This window comes from Crocodylus porosus, unplaced genomic scaffold, assembly GCF_001723895.1.
Source record: "Crocodylus porosus isolate Cpor-Errol unplaced genomic scaffold, CroPor_comp1, whole genome shotgun sequence".
Classification (NCBI taxonomy): Eukaryota; Metazoa; Chordata; order Crocodylia; family Crocodylidae; genus Crocodylus; species Crocodylus porosus.
In genome coordinates this window covers 124,276,674-124,299,661 of record NW_017728931.1, presented here as the reverse complement: position 1 = coordinate 124,299,661, position 22,988 = coordinate 124,276,674, and the positions used below count along the sequence as shown (strand labels likewise).

The 22,988-nt window shown below is 44.7% G+C and overlaps 2 protein-coding genes across 2 annotated transcripts in view; one reads left to right on the top strand and one right to left on the bottom strand.

The window, feature by feature from the left end:
• The window catches only part of GSAP (gamma-secretase activating protein), a 73,322-nt gene extending 71,605 nt beyond the window's left edge, over positions 1 to 1,717 (top strand). The window contains exon 31 of the mRNA XM_019543611.1: positions 633 to 1,717. Within this exon, the coding sequence (XP_019399156.1) occupies positions 633 to 724 (92 nt within the window). The 3' untranslated portion in view covers positions 725 to 1,717. The remainder of the gene's footprint in view (positions 1 to 632) is intronic.
• Positions 1,718 to 5,842: 4,125 nt separating this feature from the next.
• The window catches only part of CCDC146 (coiled-coil domain containing 146), a 140,665-nt gene continuing 123,519 nt past the window's right edge, over positions 5,843 to 22,988 (bottom strand). The window contains exons 16-19 of the mRNA XM_019543608.1: positions 15,074 to 15,202; positions 12,057 to 12,194; positions 7,625 to 7,873; positions 5,843 to 6,434 (exon numbers count right to left, since the gene is read on the bottom strand). Of these exons, the coding sequence (XP_019399153.1) occupies positions 6,234 to 6,434; positions 7,625 to 7,873; positions 12,057 to 12,194; positions 15,074 to 15,202 (717 nt within the window). The 3' untranslated portion in view covers positions 5,843 to 6,233. The remainder of the gene's footprint in view (positions 6,435 to 7,624; positions 7,874 to 12,056; positions 12,195 to 15,073; positions 15,203 to 22,988) is intronic.

Below are 22,988 nucleotides of genomic sequence, written 5' to 3'. Positions count from 1 at the left end.
GCTCTTTAAGCTGTCTGGCTGCACTCCTGGCTGAATGCATGCTGTGGCTGCACACATGTACACAGCATTTTTTGGGGACGTTATTGGCTACACCGTCCCAAAAAAAGCCAATTGCCAATAATATCAATTTTCCTTTTATTGGTGCCAATACAATATGGACTGATTTTTTTTTTTTTTTTTTTTTTTTTTATATTGGTAGACCTCTAGGTTTCATATAATAGTATTCTCAAACCGATAGCAAGAATGGGACAGATCCAAAAGTCATTTCGCAGTTTATACTCTACAAAAGCTTCCATTGTTTTTTTGTTTTTTTAATTATTTTTTTTCCCACATTGTCTCCAGAATTCTTGAATACAGTTCTGCCTGGCATTAGACTCAAGCTCATGCTCTGACATTAGGAAACGTTCTGTGAGTGTGTTTCAGAAGCCGCTGTAGCTTCAGTGGACCCAGAATCAGGCCTTAGCAGCCTATGAGAAATATTGTTAGCATGTTATGGAAAGCTCGAAGCCAAAACTTTTAAAGCTTTTCATGCCTAACTTTGAGTATTTGAGATTGACACTTACTTTAACAGGTTTCAAGCACAGGAGAACATTCACTTTATGAAAGCTGCTCTTCTCAATGTCTTTTTCCAGGTCTGAATCCATTTAAGGAACAAGACCACGTGAATGCAAAATTTGTAGAAGAAATGGCACTGAAACACACAGAAATGCTTTTGGACCTCTAAACTTGCGAATGAGGACATGCTTACTTCAGTGGGTCATCAGCCTTGCTACCTGTATCAATATTCATCAACAAGAGTGCAAGCAATATTTTCAGGCTCTATTTTCTTTTTAAAAAAACAAAAGGTTTCAAGTTTTCAACAGCAGTCAGCATTAGTACGTCAAAGCCTGCCCAAAATAGTTGCTCCACTTTGCTTATACATATGTTGCAAAATGATTAGGCTGAATGCTGACTTGTTAAGGTTGAATCATCAGAGCTGGGGGAAGAAATATATTTGCTGTAGGTGCAGTTCTCTGGCTAAACACATTTTTACTATTTGCTCTTATACTGTGGAGAAGCCAAACAAGTAACTATAACAAGTATCAAAATAAATTGATAGTGTTCATAATTTTAATTTATATTCCAGTGCCCAACAGGGCAAACGGGGAAATGGTAAACATTGTGAAATCTTGAGAAACTGGCAACTAATTGCACTGACATATAAAGGAGTTTTTGGTGAGGTTGTGTAATGTAGACAAGTGGAAAAAATGAGAAATTAGTCTTTGTATATAATGTATGAATTATGAAATGTATCAGTGATGATGTATGTATTCTTCATACAGACCATATCTTTTTATGGTACTGTCATGCCTTTGGAGTAGAATCTTAATATATTTGTTTTGTAATTAGTGAAATGTATTCTCTGAAGTTTCCAAAACAGCTTTTCCTGCTGTTTATAGACATTGTACAGTAAAGCAGAGAAGGAGTCTTTCCAAGTAACTTCACAGTTTAAGTGGGTCTTTTATTTAATTCTGTCCTTTATAGATCATGTATCAGTTTTGAGAAAAAAATGCTGCAGCCCTTGCCTCCATTTTCCAGCTATGTTTATACAAAACTGAGCTAAGCTGTATAATTTTTTAGCTGTGATGGGTAACAGCAACAAAAAATAGTACATTGGCACCCAACAGAGGGAATGTGTAAACTTTCAACCTGCTGAGATAAAGCTGAGCTAATTTCATCCACTAGGTCAGATCTTGTTTCAGGGTACATACAGATGTGCTTTATATCACACCCTAATTTGAAGTGTTAATCTGGAGTGTTTTAGTACCATACAAATGTGCAGGCCTCTCCCAGATGAAGTATTTCATAATGTGCCAGAGTGGTGGTGTTGCATTGCTCCCAGGTCAGAGGCTGGGTAGCAGGGATTACAGCTCTCTACCACAATCCCCCAGAGGCTTTCAAGGAATTATAACAGCAAACTCTTTGATCCCCACACTTCTGCTCGGTGCTTCATGCTGATGCATGGCAGTCAGTTTTGCATGCAGTGCACTCTTGGTGAGAAGAATGGACTTCAACTCTTTCCTTGGCTTCCAGGCTCTCACAGAGCAGCGCCAGAAGATACCAGCTCCGTTCTGCTCAAATGAGTATTCACCTTGTCTGGTCATGCAAACTGTCTTTTCATGGACCACTTGAAAATTGCTGAGGGTCTCAGCAGACCACTTAATCTCCATCGTCAGAAAAAATAAATCAAGTGCAGGGCCAAATACAGATATTCTCGGTTGTTCTGCAACCTTTCTGCAGGCCACCTGAAGGCAACTCAACCAGTTTGAGAACCTCTGTGCTAGGCTGCCCAGAGTGTGCTGGCACCATGGTTCCTGCTCTCCAACTTGCCAGAGGTCATAGCCAAATCTGCCTGGGTAGGCTTTCCACACTGCACGGGGGCCATTATGGGCACCAGTGTATTGTGGGTCAGAGTGTATTACCTGTGATGGCTACTTGTTCACCATGTTGAAGGGGATCACAAACCATTAGGGATAGTTCACCCATGTGATCACGGTAGTGACATAAGGTTGATGACATCAGTCTCCTCAGGAACTCTAACTAGGTGTCTGATGATGTGGAGAGTGTTTGCCTGTACAATGGACTCTTCGATTCCATGGAGGAGCTTTTCAGGAGCTGCACGATACCTTTGTAGTGCACAATTGGGGGTGCCATGTTGGAGGATGGAGGGCACTGACACTGCCCACCCCACAGTAGAAAGTCCAGCCCACACGCCAGATCCGGCTGGTAGCATGGCTGGGGCTGGTCTCCGTGGAGAGCCCAGCTGCAGCTGTGCTGTGATAGCACAAGGCTGGGGTTGCCATGGAGTTCATTCTGCCTTTTCATGGCCAATGTTTGTTCACTTATGACTGGAGAACACCCCTTTACTTTTGGTCCTGCAGCACATAAATGGGCTAGATAGGAGAAATGCTAACCACATAATCTGCTTTGAAACCCAAATCATCATCTTCCCCACCCCAGCAGCTCATGGACAACAGTAGTCTCTGCTTGTACTCTATAGCCCTAACAGCCCCAGAGATGGGAGGAGCCCATCCCCAAGGTACTTTGGGGGGGTTTCCATCAAACTGCCCACAAAAATCCCTGCACTCTACTGGCAATGCTTGGCTCTGCCAGAGATCTTTCAGTGGACTCTGTACTAGTAATGCCCTGGGCCTTGCTCAAAGCAAGGCTTGGGTGACTTCTGTTTTGAAGAAAGTTAGTGATGCTACTGTAACATGAGTGATGTTTTACTCACCCATGGATTTGGTGTCCTGCCATACAGGAATTTCTTTCAGGCAGCAGGGCCCTGGGGGCTGAGCGGATGAAAGCAGGGTGGTTAGGAGAGATGCTGGGGAAACCGTTGGTGCCATCCTGAGGCTGCATTGTGGCTCTAGGTGGATCTTCTCAGCCTTCCAGGTGCGTCATCACTGTTGTTGAACAACTCCAGGTCCACTCAAGGTAACAGGGTGATGAAGCACAGCTCTGTGCAATCATCACCAGTCAGAATGACAACCCCTTGCTATAAAAGCATGTCACCGGCTTGGCATCCAAACTATGGTTGGATCACAGGCTCTGTTGTGCTGCACTTTCAGGACCTTTGCCATAGTCTGGTGCTGATGGCAGTCCTGCTTATGCCTGTAGGTTGTAGTCTCTACCACAATCCATACATGGCCTAGTTACAGTGGCTCTTCTGTAAGGACCTTTGGGTGTTCTCAGCACAGGGGGAGAGATGGGTCATGACCTCTGCGCCTCTCCCAGAGTTGCCAACTGTGTAAATTTATGGGCGGTTCATTTAAAAAACAAAAACAAACCCAGACTAAAGTTGCTTATCTGAGCCTCTAAAAATAAGAATTTCTGAGCTTGTTTCAAGATTCACCATCTGAATGAAGGTTCAAGCGTTGGTGCAGGACAGAGAGCAGAGCAGCACCACCTGGTGTCTGAGTGAGTGCTGCTTGGCGCCCTGTAGTTGGCTGGTGTTGGGGAGCTTTGCTTCATTAGAGCCCCTGTAGCTCCTTGCAGCTGTGATGAATCTGTGGGGATGGAAGGGGAGGAGGTGACAGTTGGGGGTCCATGCTGGGATGTGGGGGGAGCAGGGCCAGTGTGGGTAAGGTAAGATGGCGGTAATATGGTGTGGGAAGAGTTATGGTGTGGGAGTGCAGTCAGGTGAGTAGGAGACCCCTGTGGTGGGGGCAGCAGGGTCTAAAAATATTGCTGGTCATCATGTAGAGTTGTCAACCGAAGAATTTTATTTATTTATATTTTTTTACTGTCATTTAAAAAAAAAAATAGTTTTGTAAGTAAAAAGTTTCCAGATTATCAGTTAAAAAATTTCTCAGGTTGGCAGCCCCGTCCCTTCCCCTCCGGCTGTGGAGGACTTTATGGTTGCAGACATTTTGGGTGCAGGTGGTGTGGTGGATCACAAGGTACTTGAGTTTGTTGCACTCCACAAAGTTGGGTGTCAAGGTTGGTGGTCAAGAACACCTGGGGAGGAAGAACCAGCAGCATACCTACAGGCTGGGGAACTCCCTTCTCGTTAGTGCAGAGATAGAAAAGGATCTTGGAGTCATCACTGATGCCGAGATGAACATGGGCCAGCAGTGCAGGGATGCGGTCAGGAAGGCCAACTGTACCTTGTCATGCATCCACAGATGCGTCTCAAGCAGGTCCAGGAAGGTGATGCTCCCCCTCTATGTGGCACTGGTCAGGCCGCAGCTGGAGTACTGTGGACAACATAGAGAAGGTCCAGAGGAGGGCCAGTCACGTGATCAGGGGGCAGCAGGGCAGGCCCTACGAGGACAGGCTATGGGACCTGAACCTGTTCAGCCTCCACAAGAGAAGGCTGAGGGAGGATCTAGTGGCCATTTACAAACTAGTCGGAGGGGACCAGCCTGCACTGGGGGAGTCCCTGTTCCCCCAAGCATTGCCAGGAGTGACTAGAAATAACGGTCACAAGCTGGCAGAGGGTAAATTCAGATTAGACATCAGGAGGCGCTACTTCACTGTCAGGGCGGCTAGGATCTGGAACCAAGTGGTGCAGGCTCCTACCCTGGGGGTGTTTAAGAGGAGGTTAGCTGTACACCTTGCTGGGGTCATTTGACCCCAGTACTCTTTCCTGCCATGGCAGGGGGTCGGACTTGATGATCTGCTCAGGTCCCTTCTGACCCTGCTAACTATGAAACATAACTGCCCAGCATCCCTGGACCCCTATGTTTAAAAAGGTGTTCACATGGGGTTAGGGTCTCTAACAGTTAAGTTGGCAATCACAGAGGGGTCACTTCAGGCTGGTGATGTGGGGGGGGGGAGCGGAATGGGAAGCAGAGCACTGTGGGATGGTGGTAGACTGACCAAATTTCTTGTCATTCTGCTGGAGAGTACAGATGTAACATGAAATGCTTCAGAGCTGATTTTTTTTTTTTTTTTTTTTTTAATCCATGGTCATTTTTGAGCGAGTTCAGGTCTATTTGTTATGCTTTAATGCCACATGTCACCTGTATCCTTACTTCTTGGAGTGCTTTTAAAGGCACTTGACAAGCTGCAAATGTTACGTCCATCCATTCTCTCAGGTTGCACTGAACAAGAATGAAATTGACTCTTAAAGATGTTCTCTGAGCTCCTCATTGGCCCCCTTTTCACTGGCTCAGCATATTTGTAACCAGGGCAGTATATTTCTAAACCGGCATTCTTGTTTCATACTGGTGAGAGGAGAAATTCAGTTCCCATAAGCCTTTTCCTCACACTTTCACTTCTCTGTACAAAAACACGCCTGGTGATGAGTAGCAGCAGTGATTATAAGGAAGCAAAACCAAGGAAGGGGCATTTCGTAAACTTGCTGACATTTTCAGTTTTATTCATTTGGATTCACTGATACAGAACATAAGCACATCAGAAAATTGTTAAGAACAATAACAGTTTTTAAAAGAACTGTATGTTAGAAAATAGTACAATAAACTTCAGTTTAAAACAATCCTATTGTTTGCTTTACTTGATATTTCAAAACACTGTATTGCATGTTTTGGATATATAATTTCATTTAGCAAGGAGATAGTGCTGTATTTTACTGCATATTTAATTATGGTTTTGCTTGAAAATTACTTGTTAGCAATATGAAATTTGGCAAAGTGTTAACACATATTTAAAAACACGATATAAAAATTGTTGGCTTTGGACAGTCACTAACAGACTCTCCTGGCTTAGATGAAACAGGCTTAACTTTTTCAGATTTCAATTGGTTTTATAATAGGTTTTCTGATGTGCCTCATGTTTGAACCAAGTACACTTGGTTTGAAAGGAGCAAGAGCACCATAAGGTCGTGGCAAAGGGAGAACGTCATCTTCATCTGGGATGTATGCATTGGGGCGGTCACTCTTTTTCTGGAGCCTCCCTTGTAATGCATCCTCTTCTTCTTGCGCAGCACGCTATAGAAGAAACATTTTTGCTCTATTTAAATAATGCCAGTCCATTAAACAATTCACAGGGTTTGCACTTAAAACTCACATATTACTGCTTAGAGGTGTGAAAAGCAAGGTGCTGGACTATGCAAAGTAGCAGTGTCCTTACTAAATAGGGAAACTGAGGCAGCCCTTTACTAAAAGGTGTTTCACACAGTTTCCAGGTTGACGTGAACCTGTCCTCCTAAACAGGATATTCTCCCAGTCAGTGGTGAAGAAAACAATTTAGAATAACTTTAGAAAGCTGTAACAAATGTTCGCAGCAAGTCCCTGGCGTCAGTATGTTAAGTGAAGCTGAGACTGACACTTCAAAGCCTGGAAGCATTTACATTGGCAGTGGTTTTGTCATGAAGCTGACTAGTGTCACTGGGCAGAAAGTGTTTATACAGCTCTCAAAAGAAGCTGAGGCAATGTGCGGGGGGCTGTGAGCTCCAGTGAGACCTTTCCTTCCAAAGCCCCCTCCCCCAGGCAGCGTGTTCCTTAAATGTGTGCATTGTGTGTGCCGCTCCAAAGTGACACAGGACCAGGGCCTGCCTTCAGACTACCCCATCTGTGTTTTGGCAAGGTTAGTGCATCAGAAATATTATCAATGCACCTACTGTACAGCGTTAATTAATTTTTAAGAAGGTGTGGTACCTAATAAGGAAGATGCAGCACTTTTCTGTTTGCTCTCCCAGCCCCCTATACCAATTTCATTTTCTGCCACCTCTGCCATCTAGCTGAAGGCACAAAGGTTGCCTTGGTTTCTTCCTTTGCAAATCCCTTTGAAATGAAATCAAAGATCACCGCTTCCCTCTGTTCCAGCCTGCCCACCATCAAAGCAAACAAACACCTTTCAGCCAGAAGGAGTAAGGGGACTTGGATGGCCTCCATTTAGCATGAAACACTTCCTTCCTGAATATGAGATTTTCAATTGGTAATTTTCCATTAAATCCTGTCCACATGACTGCAGTTGTTATTCTCCAACAACAGCTTGGCAGTGTACTCTCCAGCTGTCGTTTTGCCTTCTATATGACTTTCCCTCCTAAGTCATGGGAGCTCTGAAATTACTAGCTAGTTTCCAGACCATTCAGTGGCAACATATTCAAAACATTAAGCTGGAACAATGCAAATTAGTGAGTCAGACCTCACGTTGCATCACAGGATAAAAAACTTACATTCGCTTTAGCTTCTGCTTCAGCTTTCTGCATCTCCTCCCTGTGAAGTACTTTCATCCACTCGACCTCTATTTCTCTGGGAAGAGGGAGACCATTCTCTAGCCTGGATACGATAGCAGTCAAAAATTCGTCTTTGTCCCTCATTTCCTGCTGGAGTTTAATAGCTATTGCTTGCTTCATAGATAACTCGGCAACAAGGGCCATCATTTTCCGTGTTTTATCTTTTATCTTCTGCTGTATTTCGTTCATCTGGAATCGACAGCATTCGTTACATTTTAACCAGTTTTTCTCTTCACATGTGCACCTTATACCATTTCTGGATATAAGACTGATTTTTTTCAGAACATTAAAATAACGCAAGATACTTTTTTCCTCTCAAATTTGCTTGTGCTTGGAAATACAGAATTGTAATAATTTTTGGTAATGCTCTTATATACACACAAACTAATACAAACATACACAATCCACAAACATATCATCTTATCTTTTGTTTCTTTTTCTGCTGTGTTGGAAGGGACATCCTATCTATACACTTAGCTGTTCCTTTTAATTGTGTATTGCTTGTGCATAACATAATTGTGATTTTGGCCTGATATAAAAATGTGGAGGTGTTCATATTTGTATAGAAATTCGCCACAATTCCATGCCTAAATTAGTAGTAATTCCTTCAAGGATAGGTAAATTAAATATGTTACATTAGCAGTTGTACGTCCATGTAAAAAGCTTTTCTTTTTCAAATTGGGCATATTAAGTGTTGAAACACATCCATTTTTGTTATTCTTATATACTTACCAATATAGTATATGGAGGTAGGTGGGGGAGAAAAGAGCTTGAGAATAATGTGTCTCTCATTCATGGTTGCTTTATGTGAAGTCTAAAAAATACTCTAGGGGCCAGGTTTGATTTTGCCTATTAGATGTCTAAACAGTACTTTGACATCTAACACTCAAATACTGTTCTGCCTTCCAGAGATGTAAATACCTCTTGCACAGATTTGAAGAGGCAGCCTGGATGAAATGCAGGCAAAGCATAAGCACTTGAGCTGTGGCCAGAGCACAGAGGCTCCATCCTTCCCAGGGCCATGTCTACCGCACTGAGCCAAGGAGTCAGACTTCCTATCGCTTGCTATCCTGCTAGCCTCGCACATCTTTTCTTCTTAGCAGCCCAGTGGGCCAGCTTCAACAGGAGTGACGGTGGGTGGGGGATGGGCTCAGCTTTGCCTGGTTCAGTGATTCTCACCCTGGGATGCCTTGAGATCCATTCAAGGGTGTTGAAGGGTGCCACACAATGTTAACACTGTTAGGTGTGCAAACATGATTCACGAGATGAACCCAGAGATTTCAAATGGGAATCTATAATGGTAAAAACATTCTGGCGTATTGCGGTCTTTCTGAGTTCTCTGTAGCAGAACTATATCATTTTTCTGTAGTCAAAAGAATTAAAACAAAGTTTGGATTTTCCAAAGTGTACCTTGAATCTATCAAGGGGTGCCTGGAGTATAAAAAGGTTGAGAACTAGGGCTGCATGAACCTTTGGTTCCTGATTTGATTCGGCCCGATTTGGTTGCCAAATCTCCGAATCTGAATTGAATCGGAGGACACGTTAATCTCTCCATATCAAATCAGAGCCCTCCAAATCGATTTGGAGAGATTTGGAAAGATTCAGCGATTCAGACACATACACAGCTTCAAATGTTTTGTCGACATACCTCTAAGTAGCAGGCTTAGCAACTGGTGCCTCCTGGGTCTGGGGGTCACCCGGGGTCCTCCCGTGGCAGACTGGAAGTGGACCAGAAGTACTTCTAGTCCACTTCCGGGTTCGCCACTGAGCATGTGGGGGCCCCCTCTGCACTCCTGTGGGATGCTCCATCTGCCCCACCATCACAGCGTTCATGACCTACGCCTGGTACCTTGAGGTATGTAGAAAAAACATTTAAAGCTGTGTCTATGGCTGAATCACTGATTCTCTGAATCAGCATCAAATCTTCAGATTCAGATCTGAATCAACTAATTGAATCACTGTCCCCGATTCAGGCCAAATCCAAATTGAATAGGGCCTGTTTCACACACCCCTGTTGAGAACCTGGGCCCAGCTTGTTGCTGGCAGCAGATGCGTGTGCCCCTTGAGGCAGAGAGCAAGACAGGAGCCGGGGCTGCATGGCACAACAAGAATTGGGCCCCTCTCAGCTCCCCTGCCATCTGCCCTGAGGCACACATGCTAAGCAAAATGCCTTTGCGTGCCACACTCTGGCACATGTGCCGGGAGTTGCCTACCCTGGTCTAGAACCTGGGTCTTTCACTGGATGGCTACTGGTCTAAAAGATGGATGCTCCTCTTTTATCAAGCAGTTCCTAGCCATGTTCTTTTTCTCTTAAGTTTTGTCTAAGATCCCAGAAACTTGATCCATAGTTTACGTGCTTTGCTAGGTAGAACTGGATTCCAATAAAGCCCAAGTGCAGTTAGAGCTGGCAGCTGTGTTGGTTTGAGCACGTTGATTCATGCTTCTGAGCGCACAGACTAGGACATCTGGTCGCACAAGTTGGAACAGACTGAAAATCTGGTATGTGGCACAAATTGCCACTCCCATGTCTGAAAAGTAGGTTGAATCTTTTACATATCTAAGTGGCACATAGATGTCTTAGATGAAAAAGGATTTGGTGCTGCATATCCACATGAAACAATCTGTATCATTGTAGTAAAACTGTAACCAGAAAGGAACATAATATGTAGCCTGGTAGTAGCTATTTAAGAAAAGTCCCCCTCTATGGTCTTTCCTTTTAAATGTGGTTCTACGTGTAGAAATATCTTGGTAAAATGGCATGTTTCTAATTTAGCCAGTCTTTTCCTTGTGTACACTTAAAACCATGCTGGCTCACCAACTGTTAAAAGTAGTTACGGTTTTACTCAAGTTCAGACTACAGCTCGACTCCAGCATATAGGCAAGCAAGCCCTGGTCCCACTGAAATGAATCCTGGATTCCCTTCCATTTCATGCAGAATTGACAAAATTAGTATTAAACTGCAATCCGTTATCTTCATTAGGGTGTGAATGACCAAGTAGTACAAGGAGTGGTAAGAAGGTACAGGAAGTTCTGCAGAACAAATAGATGTTCTTCCTGGTGATGATGTATGAGAGACAAAGAGAGATCTTAACTGTCAGCATGGATGATACTTTGAAAAAAAGCATCTGTTCACTCAAGTAAATTTGTGTAACAGAATTACTGAGATAATAAACACTGACGCATTGTTATCCACAGCCACTTTTACCACCTGTGCTTTAAAAAAAACATTGCAAAAAACTGCAGGTAGCAGCAGTTATGGTGTATTTTTCATAGCAAACAACTTAAAAAAGAAACATTTGCTATAACATGTGCTGTTATGTATCCAGGTCTTTTCCAGCACTGATTGTAACACTGAGCATGAAAAATAAGGCTGGGCTTCATTTTTATTCACTTGGGATTTGAGGTTTCTTCATTTCAGCTGTTTGCAGTGGGTTTTTTCCCTGTCTGATGCTGTTTTTAAATGAACTATTTATTTTGGAGCTTCTTCCTAAGTGCTGCTTCTTTTCTCCCCAAAACCTTAATTATTTCAGTCACACAGAAATAAATACGAAGGAAGATTGAGTTGAGAATTGTTTCATGCATAGGTATGTGGTTCTTTCAGTTTAAATTTACAAGAAAAACCTGGCATTTGGTTCAGTGCACCATCACCTTTCATATTATAAGAGGATGAACCTGCCTGTATTTTTTCCTCCTATTCAGCAATTTCCCCAGGCGGTTGCAGGTAATTGGAGCAGGGAAGATGTAATGGCTGTGCAAAAGGAAGATATCTTCAACATTTGGGCAGTATTTAAGGACCTATTCTGAGAAATTGTATAACTCCATAAAAGTAATTTACAGCAAAGTTTTCAATGTATGGAGGGTATACATTAAGTTTTTGCATACAGTTCTCTTTCTTGGATTTTGTGAGTGTATTTTAACAAGCTACTACTTGTCCTTGCAATGGCAGGGTGTTGACAATGCCCCCATCAGCCTGCTTCACCGGCAGCAAGCTGGGATGTTCTGACATTCTCAGACATTGTTCCTAGTAGTTGTACGAGAAGGCCATCCATGCAGTTTTAAGAATAAGTTAGACAAACACTTGTACAGAATGGTTTAGGCAGGGATGATTTCTGCCTTGAGCAGGGATTGGACTAGACGACATCCTGAGGTTCCTTGCAGTCCTACCTTCCTGTGATCCTGTTTACTGCCGTAACTGTCCCCTGCAGACCAGCTATATGCACCAACAGTGCATAGTTGCCTGTAATTTATTATGAATTAACTACCTCACAAGCCTGAATGAAGGCCATCTTAACCTTTTTTCCTCAAATAAAATTACTTCAGACCTGTTGTCCTAGTAGATGCCAGGCACCAAGCAGCTTAATCCTATTCTTACCTTTTTTGCTAATACCAGTGTGTCCTGCTTCCCATGCTCTGTCTTGATTCGGGTTCTGTCTGTTAGCCGGGAAACTTGTTCATAAATGAAGTCTTTCTCCAACAATTTCTCCTCTTTCTCCACCAGCTTTAATTCTAACTGTAGTGAGAAAAATGTCCACACAAACATGGCTAAATGAATGGGAATGAGGCCAGCCTGTGATTGTTTTTTCCAGCTTTCTAAATAGTGTTCATAGACACATGCTGCAAAAATCACTACTCAAAAATTTGTTTTCTCTAAACAGCAGGCTGCAGTACATGACTTAGTTACTTTATAATTGTATTCATTTAGTGCCTTGAGACCCCATGCAGGACCTGAGCCCTGAGGTAAAAATAATGGGCCAATTAACAGCCCTATTCAATACATTCTTGCCAAATCTTGTGATTCTCTATTATGCCTTGTGACATTTAGTGTTTTTTGAACTCCTCAGCCCCTGGAGTCATGGCAATCAGAACATTTACATGCTTTTCTTTTTTTCTTCTTAAAGTAACTTTCTAGCCCTTCAGGCTAGATTAAAACTTTTAAAAATGTAAGCATTTCATAGATGTCAAGCCTTAACAAGCAGAATGCAAATATACACAACCCAAGCTCTGTCGTTTCAAGTCTCATGGTTACAGGCCATGATTTCTGAGGCCTGCCCTACGATTTTTGAACATCTGTGCTTATATCAATGCCATTGGGCGCATCTACATGTGTCGCTATGGTGACATCGTTACTGCACAGTGATTTAGTACTTCCTTTTGGATTTAGTACTTCCTTTTGGCCAAAAGGAAGTTCTAAATCATGGTGCATTAACAGCCTGTGCTGTGACATACACACGGTGCACAGTTATTTTTAACAGCTACTTCACCACAGCAGTGCGCTATCCCAAGGGAGCGCATCACTACAGTGAAGTAGGTGCTGGTCATGTGTAGACACCCGTAGCCACTACATCACTGTAATGCGTTGCTACGACAACGTAGTGTCATGTGTACATACGTCCATTGTGTTCTAACTGCCTGTGCCCTTCTGTAGAGCCCTCCTATTGCACATTATTCTGGCATAGGAAGATGTCTAAAGAGGTAAATCTTTGAAAGATGATGGTGGGGGTAGCAGATGTTGATACTAATGGGTCCCAGGTTCAGAAAAAGAGGTCAGTGTTGTAGATACTCTCTGAGCTGAAATTTATCTGGCACTTTAATTCATGTGGACTCAGCATGGTGCCGACCTAAACGCTTACACATATGCAAAGCCCTATTCATTCTAGCACTGGGTGGAAACAGACTTGGGTGTTAGAAAACACTATTATGACATGTGCTCACTGTTTTGAATGGGTTGTGCATGCTAACGTCTGGACTTTGCCTCGTCTATTTGTGCATGTGAAACAAAGGCTGCTTGCAGACATTAAAACCCCCCCCCCAAAAACAGCACTTAAAACTCAATGCACTCCTGCGCTTAGCCCAGCACCTGCCCAGAAGAGGCATCACGTTAGCTGGACCTGGCTCGCCCAATGTTTGTATAGATCAGGCACTTTAATGGGGCTTTTTGGGCACTTTAATCTAGTAGCTGATTGAAACTGCTTCTCATAGAAGTGCCAAAAACCCCGCTGAAGTGCACGATCTATACAGATACTGCAGAGCTGAGCTGAATTAATGTGCTTCTGCTTCCAGTAAAACACGTTTTTGGTTTTTTTATGTCTGCAAGAAGCCAAAGCCCCATCTATACCTTTTGCCTAAGAATCTGGTGATTAAGGCACTCATTCAGAATGCAGGAGACTTGGATTCCTCCTCCATCCCGAGAGGGTTTAAACTCACATCTCCCGCTTCCCACCTGTAACTTCAAGGTGACAGGCTGGGCGGGGATAGGCCAACGGCATTCTCTATCCCTCCTGTTAAACTTGGTCCACTAAACACAGGGCATGCCACAGCCATGGAGCCAGGAGAGCACACAAGAGGGAGTATGACTTGGTAACCTAGTGGGGAGGCTACTCCTTGGGGATGGAAAGTGTCCTCCATCCTGGGCCCTAATCCAAATTCTCTCCAAGAACTTGTTTAATGCAATATGTACAAGCAGTCCCAGGAGCAAAGAGCAGCAGTCAGAACCCATGGTTCACACCTCCCAGCAGAGTGCCCTCCTCACTGGCTGCAGCATCATATCCCCCCCCCTTTTCTTTTTTTAACCTTCTGGCCTCATTCAATAACATAGTAATATAAATAATAATATAAGTAATTCTGAAGCATGGTCTTTGAACAAGCTGCAATGCTGGAGGTAGTAGGTATGTTTAACAGGGTTATAGGGCCTAGTTTACTGACTGCTTACTGTTGGAGGTAGTATCCTGCATGACACGGCTAAGTAACTGCTGCTGACTCACTGTGACAAACACAGCTGTAATGCTGCTGTGATGTAAGAGAAGAAGGTTGGGGTCCCTTGGAAGTGCTGAGTGCAGTGGAAAAAAGGGTAGGCTGAGGACTGTGTTCTGTTCCTATTTGAATTGCCATTAATGATACACCCTGGGAGAAGGTGGTTTGATCTTACGCAGTGTGTGTAGCTGTTATTTGGCGCAGAGCGGGGATGCAACCAACTCATAACCTATATGCTAATTTTGGCAAAGACCAATTCACTGAAGAATTATTCATTTTACAACCTGTTAATTTAAATCTGTTTTCCCTCTAGTATCCTTGTAACTTGTTGTGCTTATTGCCTGTCTGGAAAAGCAGGCAGATCTTCAGGAATGTCTCAAGGGTAGGCAGCTCATCAGTTAAAAAGGGACAAACAAATCACATCTCCACATTATGTCCTTTGCAACTAACATCCAGCAGCATAACATCCCAAATCTAATTTGTATGATTAACAAGGGGCTGGGCTGTAGGTCCATTTAGCCCAGCCCATAGATTCATTAACTCTTATACAAGTTGTCTTAAAAAAAGAAATAAAGGCCTGATTGCATTTTCTAGGGTAAGCTTCTCCTGATAGATCCTGTTGTAGAAATGGTGCATTACCTCCTCAATCTTTTTAAACAGTTCAGGTACAGATGGATCCTTCCCTCCCAGCTCTCGCTTTCTGTTCTCCTCCTCAGGGTCAGCAAAAATTTTGTCCAGATTTTTAATTCTGTCCTTGCACTGAAAATACTAGCAAACCAGAAAATACAATGCGCAGTTATTTGGTTTTTAAACCTAAACAAAATATATCTGACAAGGAAGCAAGGACTGATGCCAATCACAGAAAAAATGAAATGTTCAAATTCTTAGCCAAACGGTTTATATAAAAGCATAAGGCATGTTAGATCTGGCCTAACAGGATATAGGAATAGAGTTTACAGGAACATGACTGCTGACCATGTATTTTTAAGTCTAAAAACTCAATCATATTAAAAATGAAAGCTCTGTTGCTATAATTATAGAAGGTCACCAGAACATGTATTTTAAGCTTATTTTTTCCTCCCAAAGGCAATATCCAGTTCTTCTAGTTCTAAGAAATAGCATCACAGGGAATGTGAAACTTTTAAAGTTTTCAAGCCTTTTTTAAAAGGGAACTAGTCATTAGAGAAACGAGCCAAAAAGTTAGATTGCTGTCACTTCTCTTGTCAAATCATGTTTCGGTTTAACCGAAAGGTCCCTTTGGATGAACTGTATATTTTAGGGAAATTGTAAAATAATTTTGGTGATAAACATCAGAAATGATATGCTGCATGCTGCAAAAGAAAATATTTAAGAACACGTTCCATGACAAATAACAGGATGCAGCTCAAGTTCCGTTCGTGTTTCACATCTGGAGCTCGGTTCTGCAAACATTTAGTCACCTGAGACATTCCTATTGAAACCAACAGTACTACTCATGTTAGCAGGAACTGCTCTCTCAAGTAAAACTTTGCATACTAATATTAATATTGGAGTACACACCAATTAAATATGAAGGGACTAAACTAAAAGGTTTCATGGTAAACTAAAACATCAACTGAATGTTTCCTCCCCTGCAGTACAAGCATCCCAGATTCTTTGGATTTCTAATGTACTATTTAAAAACATGTAATAAACAGGTTAAAGAGTATCAATTCAAGATTTATATGCATGATAGAGAATTTTTAGATTATGGATGACAGCTACCCAAACCAAAGAGATGGAAAATAAATGGCATTTAAGTAAATAGATGTCTTGAATATGAAGTCCTTTGTTTTCTTGCTTTGTTTGCATCTCTTCTTGGTAAAACTGTCTCATTCTATAGTTTTCACATTTTAAGGCCAGAAGGAGGCATTATGATAATTTAATCTGCCCTCCTGCATAATAGGCCTGTGCAGAGCAGTAAGTATTCGCTCCAGATTTGGATTTGGCTAATTCAGAGGGCCAGTGATTCAATTTGGTGATCTGAATCACCGTCCTGATTCGATTTGGAGATTCGGCCATAGACTATAATGGAGTATCACTAAAGTACCTATAACTTTGTCATTTTTTTGCAGATTGGGGTGAAAACAGCAGGGATGGTAGCCTCTTCTGAGGACATGAAGCCTGCCAAGTTTCAAGGAAAAAGATACAGGGGTTTCCATGAACATGCACCTCAAACTGTTGAAAGCAAAACTCAAATCACTTGCACGTGTTATGGCAGAGTGGGATGAATGCAGCAGGGGTGGTAGCCTCTCATGCGGGCATGAGGCCTACCAGGTTTCAGGCAAAGTGGTGCAGGGGTTTCTGTGAAAGTGCACCTCAAGGTTCTGCAAGAAAATAAAGCAAGCAAATAGGTGCGGAGTGAGGAGAGTGGCATTCACTCCGTCTGCATGTGGAGCTTGGGGAACCCCAGCAGCAGGAGGTTCATCAACAGCAGCTGCTGCACCAAACCTGGATCCAAGGAGGTGCAGTGGGGTGTCACAATATCCCCAGCAATGCTGAACACCCTCTTGCTTGGAACACTGGCCGGTGGACAGGACACGTGTTCCCAGGCTACCGGGGCCAGATCCTGCCACACCTGGCTGCGGGTTGCCCAGTAGGCCAAGGGGTCACAGTGCAGCAGCTCCACATCCTCAGTGGGATAGGTAGCCACCAACGCCTCCACGCTACCTGCCTGATGGTGGGGTCTGGTGCTTCTGGACCCCAACATTGAAGCCACGCCCTTGGCCCAATTGGCAGCGGCTGTGGTGAAGGAGATTGTTTTGTGGTTGGAGTGCTGGCATAGGAAAGTGGATCCCCCTCTTCCACATCCCCCTGCCTGTGCCCTTCTGCCTCCCTGACTCTGTTCACCAGCACCTTGTTCAGTGATCAAGTGTTTTGCTGCTGCAGACGTTCCCCTTCACCCTTGGGTCGCACATGCCTGCCAGCACATGGACAGTACTGGACTGTAGCAGATCCAGCTTTTTTTTGATGCCCTCCTTCAGCTGCTTCACCAGTGCCTGCACCTCTGGTGAAAGTGGATTGCCCCAGCCAGGAGCATCAGCCTCCTGCAATTTCTCCATTTTATTCCCAAGCTCCTTCACTATGGGATCACCCGGCTAAGGGGGGTATCACCAGCGCTGAGACTCTTGGGCCTCAAGGAACGGCTTGAGGACTACCAAGATCTGGGAAATGGTATCCCACTATGTTTTGTTAGGGGACTGCTGATCCCAATCTCTCCAAACAAGTCCATCTCATGGATGGCTTTCTGTTGCTCCACCAGCCTTTCCAGCATCAGGAACATGGAGTTCAACCAAGTCTCCACATCCTGTGTGATTGTGTACTGTGGGATGCTCACCTCTGCTTGTTTGTCCCACAGCATCTTGCCCCCTTTGATGCTCCGGTGGAAGTAGCCTGCCACTGTCCTGTATTTTGAAATGAGCTGGCTGGTAGTGAGGGCGCCGTCACTGGGAGCCATGTCCCCATCCAACGCGTTCCTGACTATGAGGTGGAATGTGTGTGCCACACAGTGGATGCCAACAAAGTTGGCATCATGCAGTGTCTTGACCATATTAGCCCTGTTGTTGGTAACCATGACCCTGTGGGTGAGCTCGCGCTCCCCAATGAGCCACCCTTACACCATGTGGTTCATGACTACCATGATCTCCCTTGCTGTCCAGGACTAATCCATCACCTCTGCTTGAAGAAGAGCCCACCAACTGATTGCACCAGTGGCCTGTGGGGTAGGCATGATCTCCACCCCGGCTGCTCCATATGTCCGAGGTGCAGTGCAAGGTTACTTATGGATCTGCCTTCTGCAGTTCCTCCCTCAAGTACTCCCTGCATGCCTCATACAGGGAGGGCACCACTGTCTTACTAAAGTTGGTGTGTGCAGGCACTTGGTACAATGGAGCCATGAGCACCATGAGCCGCCTAGACCCTGGATGCTCAACAAGTCCAAGGTGGCCTGCCACTACTTCTGGGGGATGGGGGCTTTGGAGCAAGAGGGGGATTTCTTTTTGGGCATGCTCCCACTGGTGCCAGGCTGAGGAGAAACAAGGGCAAGGGGGTGCTGCCTCCTGAGATGCAGCAGCATTGCCGTGGTGGTAAAGTGTTTCACCTCCTTGCCCCAGCTGATCTGCTTTTAGCAGTGCTGGCAGATAGCAAATCTGGGATCATCTGTCAACTCAAAATGATCCCACACTCCACTACCCACCTGCTTCTGGGTTGAGGGTGGGGATCCTGCCCTATCCTCCTCCTCACCAGGCAGAGGCACAATAACAGGAGGAGCTGAGCCACCTGCTCCCACAGCCTCCTCTGAAGTGCCTTCCAGAAGAGATCTGCCTCTAGGGGAACTTTGAGAGACGTGGAACACAAACTCAGATGCCCCCTCCTTCCTCACAATTTCCTTTGCTACGGCCCTCAGCTCCACTGCTTCCAGATCCAGCTCCCCCTCTGGCACTGGGAGGCTCACACAGGCACTAAATCTGAGGTGGAGAATGTCATGCTGCTGCTGGTTAGTGGTGTTAGTGGTGGTGGTGCAGGTGCAGGCACTGCTACCACCTCCTTGCTCCCGCTAGCAGCAGAAGACTCATTGCTCCCAGGAAAGAGGATGTGTCTATGTTTGGGGCAGGGGGCACTTGCAGCTCTCCCTCTGCCCCCTCTCCCTCCCCTGTCAGACCTGGCACCTGCCTTTCCAGCACTCTTCATAATGTTTGGTGTGCTGCAAAATGTGCGTGTGTGTAATATATGTTGTGCTTTCCTGCGCAGTGATGACACACCGTCAGGGAAAACACAGATTTCTTTTTGTGGGGGGAAAGAATCAAGCCAGATTAACAAGAACAAGTAAGAGGATTTGGGGGGGAAGAGTAAGTTGAAAAGAATGGATAGGGATAACAATAGGGATTGCAGGCAAAGGTAAGTAGGAAAGGATTGGATACAACTTACAAAAAGAGAGACTAGCTAGCACGAGACTAGATAGCAAGCCAGAGCCCTTCAGATGCTGCTGCTCGAAGGGAGACACAGCTCACAAAAGGCACAGATCACTTCAGGTGCAGCTTTATATGTTGTTTCTACATCCCTCCCCCAGAGCACTGTGATTGGAAGGGAACTCGGAGAAAGATCACAGTCACTGGCCAGCTACAGATATCAATATCAGAGCAGTCTTCCCCCTCTCTCAGCCTTTTCCATACATGGAAGATCACCCCCTCCCCCTCCCTCTTCTCAGTGTCTGTTTGCTGCAAGCCTTCAAAATTGATTCGGACCTTTTAATGGGTCTCCCGATTCGATTTGGATTGCCAAATTGAGTTGAATCTCCTCCAAATTGAATCAGCTACCAAATGCCTCTCTAACTGTTCAGTCCCTCTGTGTTGGCTTGAGAATAAGGTATGAAGATGTCATTTTGAGCATTCAGTGGCTCAGCAGTTCTGTACCTTGGACCAATTAACATTTAATACCAGTAAACATATTTCTCATTGATGCATGAAGGGAGATTAGTTTTCATGGCTCATTTCAGTCTGCAAGACTAAGCCCCTGATGTGCTTCAGACGTTGTATGATGGTAATACCCCTATCTTGGAATGTCACTAGTACGGAATATGTGTGTGATAAGAAGTATATCCAAAGATTCCTAGCATTATATGTTTTATAGTGACAGTAGCCAAAGCATTGGATTTATTGTTAGCTGCCAGGAGATTTTCTCCAATACTATTTTACTGGAAAATACCAGTTAATCAAAATTAAATTATTTTTTGGAAATATTTAAGTTTTGATGAAAATGTTCCTTTTGTCTGGGATGGAATTTCCACAAGGGACTAAAAAAAGGGAGAAGAGAACACAAAAGAGAACTGCTTATTTGTATTACCGAAACATCTGGAGCAAGGTTGGGCAATTATTTAGGCCTGGAGGCCACATAGGGAGTCTTGGTGAGCTGTTGCAGGCTGGGTCTGCACCCCTCCCCACACCAACAACTCACCAAAACTCCCCATGTGGCATGGAGCTGTGGGGATGGAAAGTGGTGTTCAGGAACAGGATGGACAGGCAAGGCTGGGATCATAGTGTGGGGTCATGGTGTGATCACAGCATGGGGTCAGGGCTGGGACAGAGCCACAATCCAATGCCTGCATGCCCCAGTGATGGGTGCTGGATCCATGGGCAGGGCATGCAGGGTGCAGACTGTGGCTCTTCCCCAGCCTGGCCCCACAATGTCACCATCCCAAAATCCTGGCCCCAGCCCTGGACACAACTCCCTGCCCTCCCACGACCCCAGCATGTCCACCTGCCCATGAAGTTTGTAGCCAGTCTCCCTGGAATCCCCAGGATCTTGAGACAGTGACTGTGCAGGGCCAGGGCCAGGGCCAGGGCCAGGGAAGAGCTGTGATGTGCTCAGCACACATCCCTGCTCACAGAACTAGGAGTCTGTCCCAGTCCTGGCCCTGCACTGGCACCACCCCAAGATCCCAGGGTCTCCTTGGACACTAACCGGGAGCCATGCAGGCAGGCAGACATGCTGGGGATGCAGGGAGGCCGGGACCTATGTCCAGGACCTTGGGGCAGTGACTGTGGGGCTGGGGTCAGGGCTGAGCTGTGTCTGCTTCTTGCATGCCCCTGCCCATGAAACCCACACCTGTCACAAGGGTGTATTGGCAGTAGATTGTGGCTCTGCCCTGGGCCCAGTCCCTGTCTCATGCTGTCATCACCCCAAGATCCTGGAGTCTCCCCAGCCCTGTCCACTCACCCGCCCATCTCACTCCTGGATGCTGCTCCTCACTGGCCCGTGGCCCCATTCCAGCCACCTGGCCAAGCACCCTGCCTGCATGGGTCCCACCCCCCAGTGGTGGGTGTGATTGGCTGGGGTGCCAGGGCAGTAGGACCAAGGGACCTGCTGCAAGCCAGACAAGATCTCTCAGAGGGCCAAATTCGTCCCGCAAGCCATATTTTGCCCACTTCTGATCTAGAGCCTTCAGCAGAAATCAGGATTTTATGGTGTTTGTAAGACAGAAATCTGTCCTGAAAAGCCAGATAATCTAAATAGACATGATAAGGTGGAAGGAAGGAAATGTCCATTTCACAGATAAAGGATGGAGAACTTAGGGTTTAGTGATGAATTCAGTGGGAGTTCAACACTGAGACATATTTGAAGACTCAGGTTTACATGACAGGGGCAAGGCTACAGTTTTCTGATTCTGTCCAAGAATTGTGTGTCAGACCAAGGAACTGAACCTACCTCTCCTAAGCTGTAGTGCAACACCTTAGCCATAAGACCATTCTTCCAAGAGAGTAGGGACAGGTTCGGAACTGAATTTGGTAATGGGGATTGGCTTCAAGGCTGAGGGTAGCCTAGGTTTGGTGAACTGAAATCAAGGGTGAATAACAGCGTTTGCAAGGTGCTTCGTACATCTACCAGGTAATAGAATGTTTATGAGTTTGAACCAAAGCTGTAAGAGCAGGTCTAAGTCCACATTCAATCATTCAAAATCAGCAGCTGCCCTCTTCCAAGAATGTGGATCATATTTAGCATCTGAAACAAAATAAATTGAGAAGATGTCTCCCCAAAGGTTAGTGTAGGCCTCACTGGAGTACTGATCAATATATTCTGATCACACAAAGACTTTGCTAAAGCATTGGCCGGAGTAGGTCTCACCAGCAAACCTGACCAATGCATGAACTCCTCGCATAAGTAAAACTTAGCAGGCTCACATGCCAAGAGATGAGAGGGAGAGATCATGGCAGATGGTAGGATAGTCCAGGAGCAGGATGATAAGGCTGGAACAGGAACACCTAGTCAGAATGTGAAACAAGCCCACAGTACAAGATGGTGTGAGACATTCAAGATACAGATGGATCCAACACATAATTTATTTTAATCACTGAATGAAAGGAGAATTGCAAAGTAGGGAAACTTTGTAGTGGCCTGGAAGAACCTCCATGGTATTCCACCAACTAAGCTGTCACAGGTACAGATGTCTTGGCTCCTGGTCTGATGTACTTGTTAGACCAAAACATGTTAGGGTTGTGCTTATAGACAATAAACCTGGCCAAATCTTTGCAACCAGAGGGAGTCTGTGGTCATTCTTAAAGCAAGACTAATGTTGGGATCTCCTGGCTGTGACTTTGCTGGCAATGCAGTTTTTGAGACTTCAGCACTGACAGAACATCAACAACACCTGACAAGGACAACAGCAGCAAAAACACTGATCACCCCAGACAATAATTAGATTGGTTTAATTTAGAAGGTCTAACTCAGATAGCAAAAAGAGACAGGAGCAAAAGAGTTGGGCCAACTGACCTGCAGTAAGTAACTCTTTGCTTTCAAAATGCTGAAACCTAATTTACCATTGGTTGCTGGAACAATTTCCTGTTTAAGAAAAATTTTAAAGAGTAACCAGTCTTTAATAGTGTAGTATATATGCTAGTTTCCTTTGTTTTTTCAATAGTGTAAGTAGGGTTGGGTGAGCAGGTCACCAGCTCTGGGTGCCAACCAAGAGGGGAGGCAAGAATGGCAGCTATTGTCAGTTGCCAGGCTACTGTCACTAGCCTGGCTTCCACCACTGCGTCCA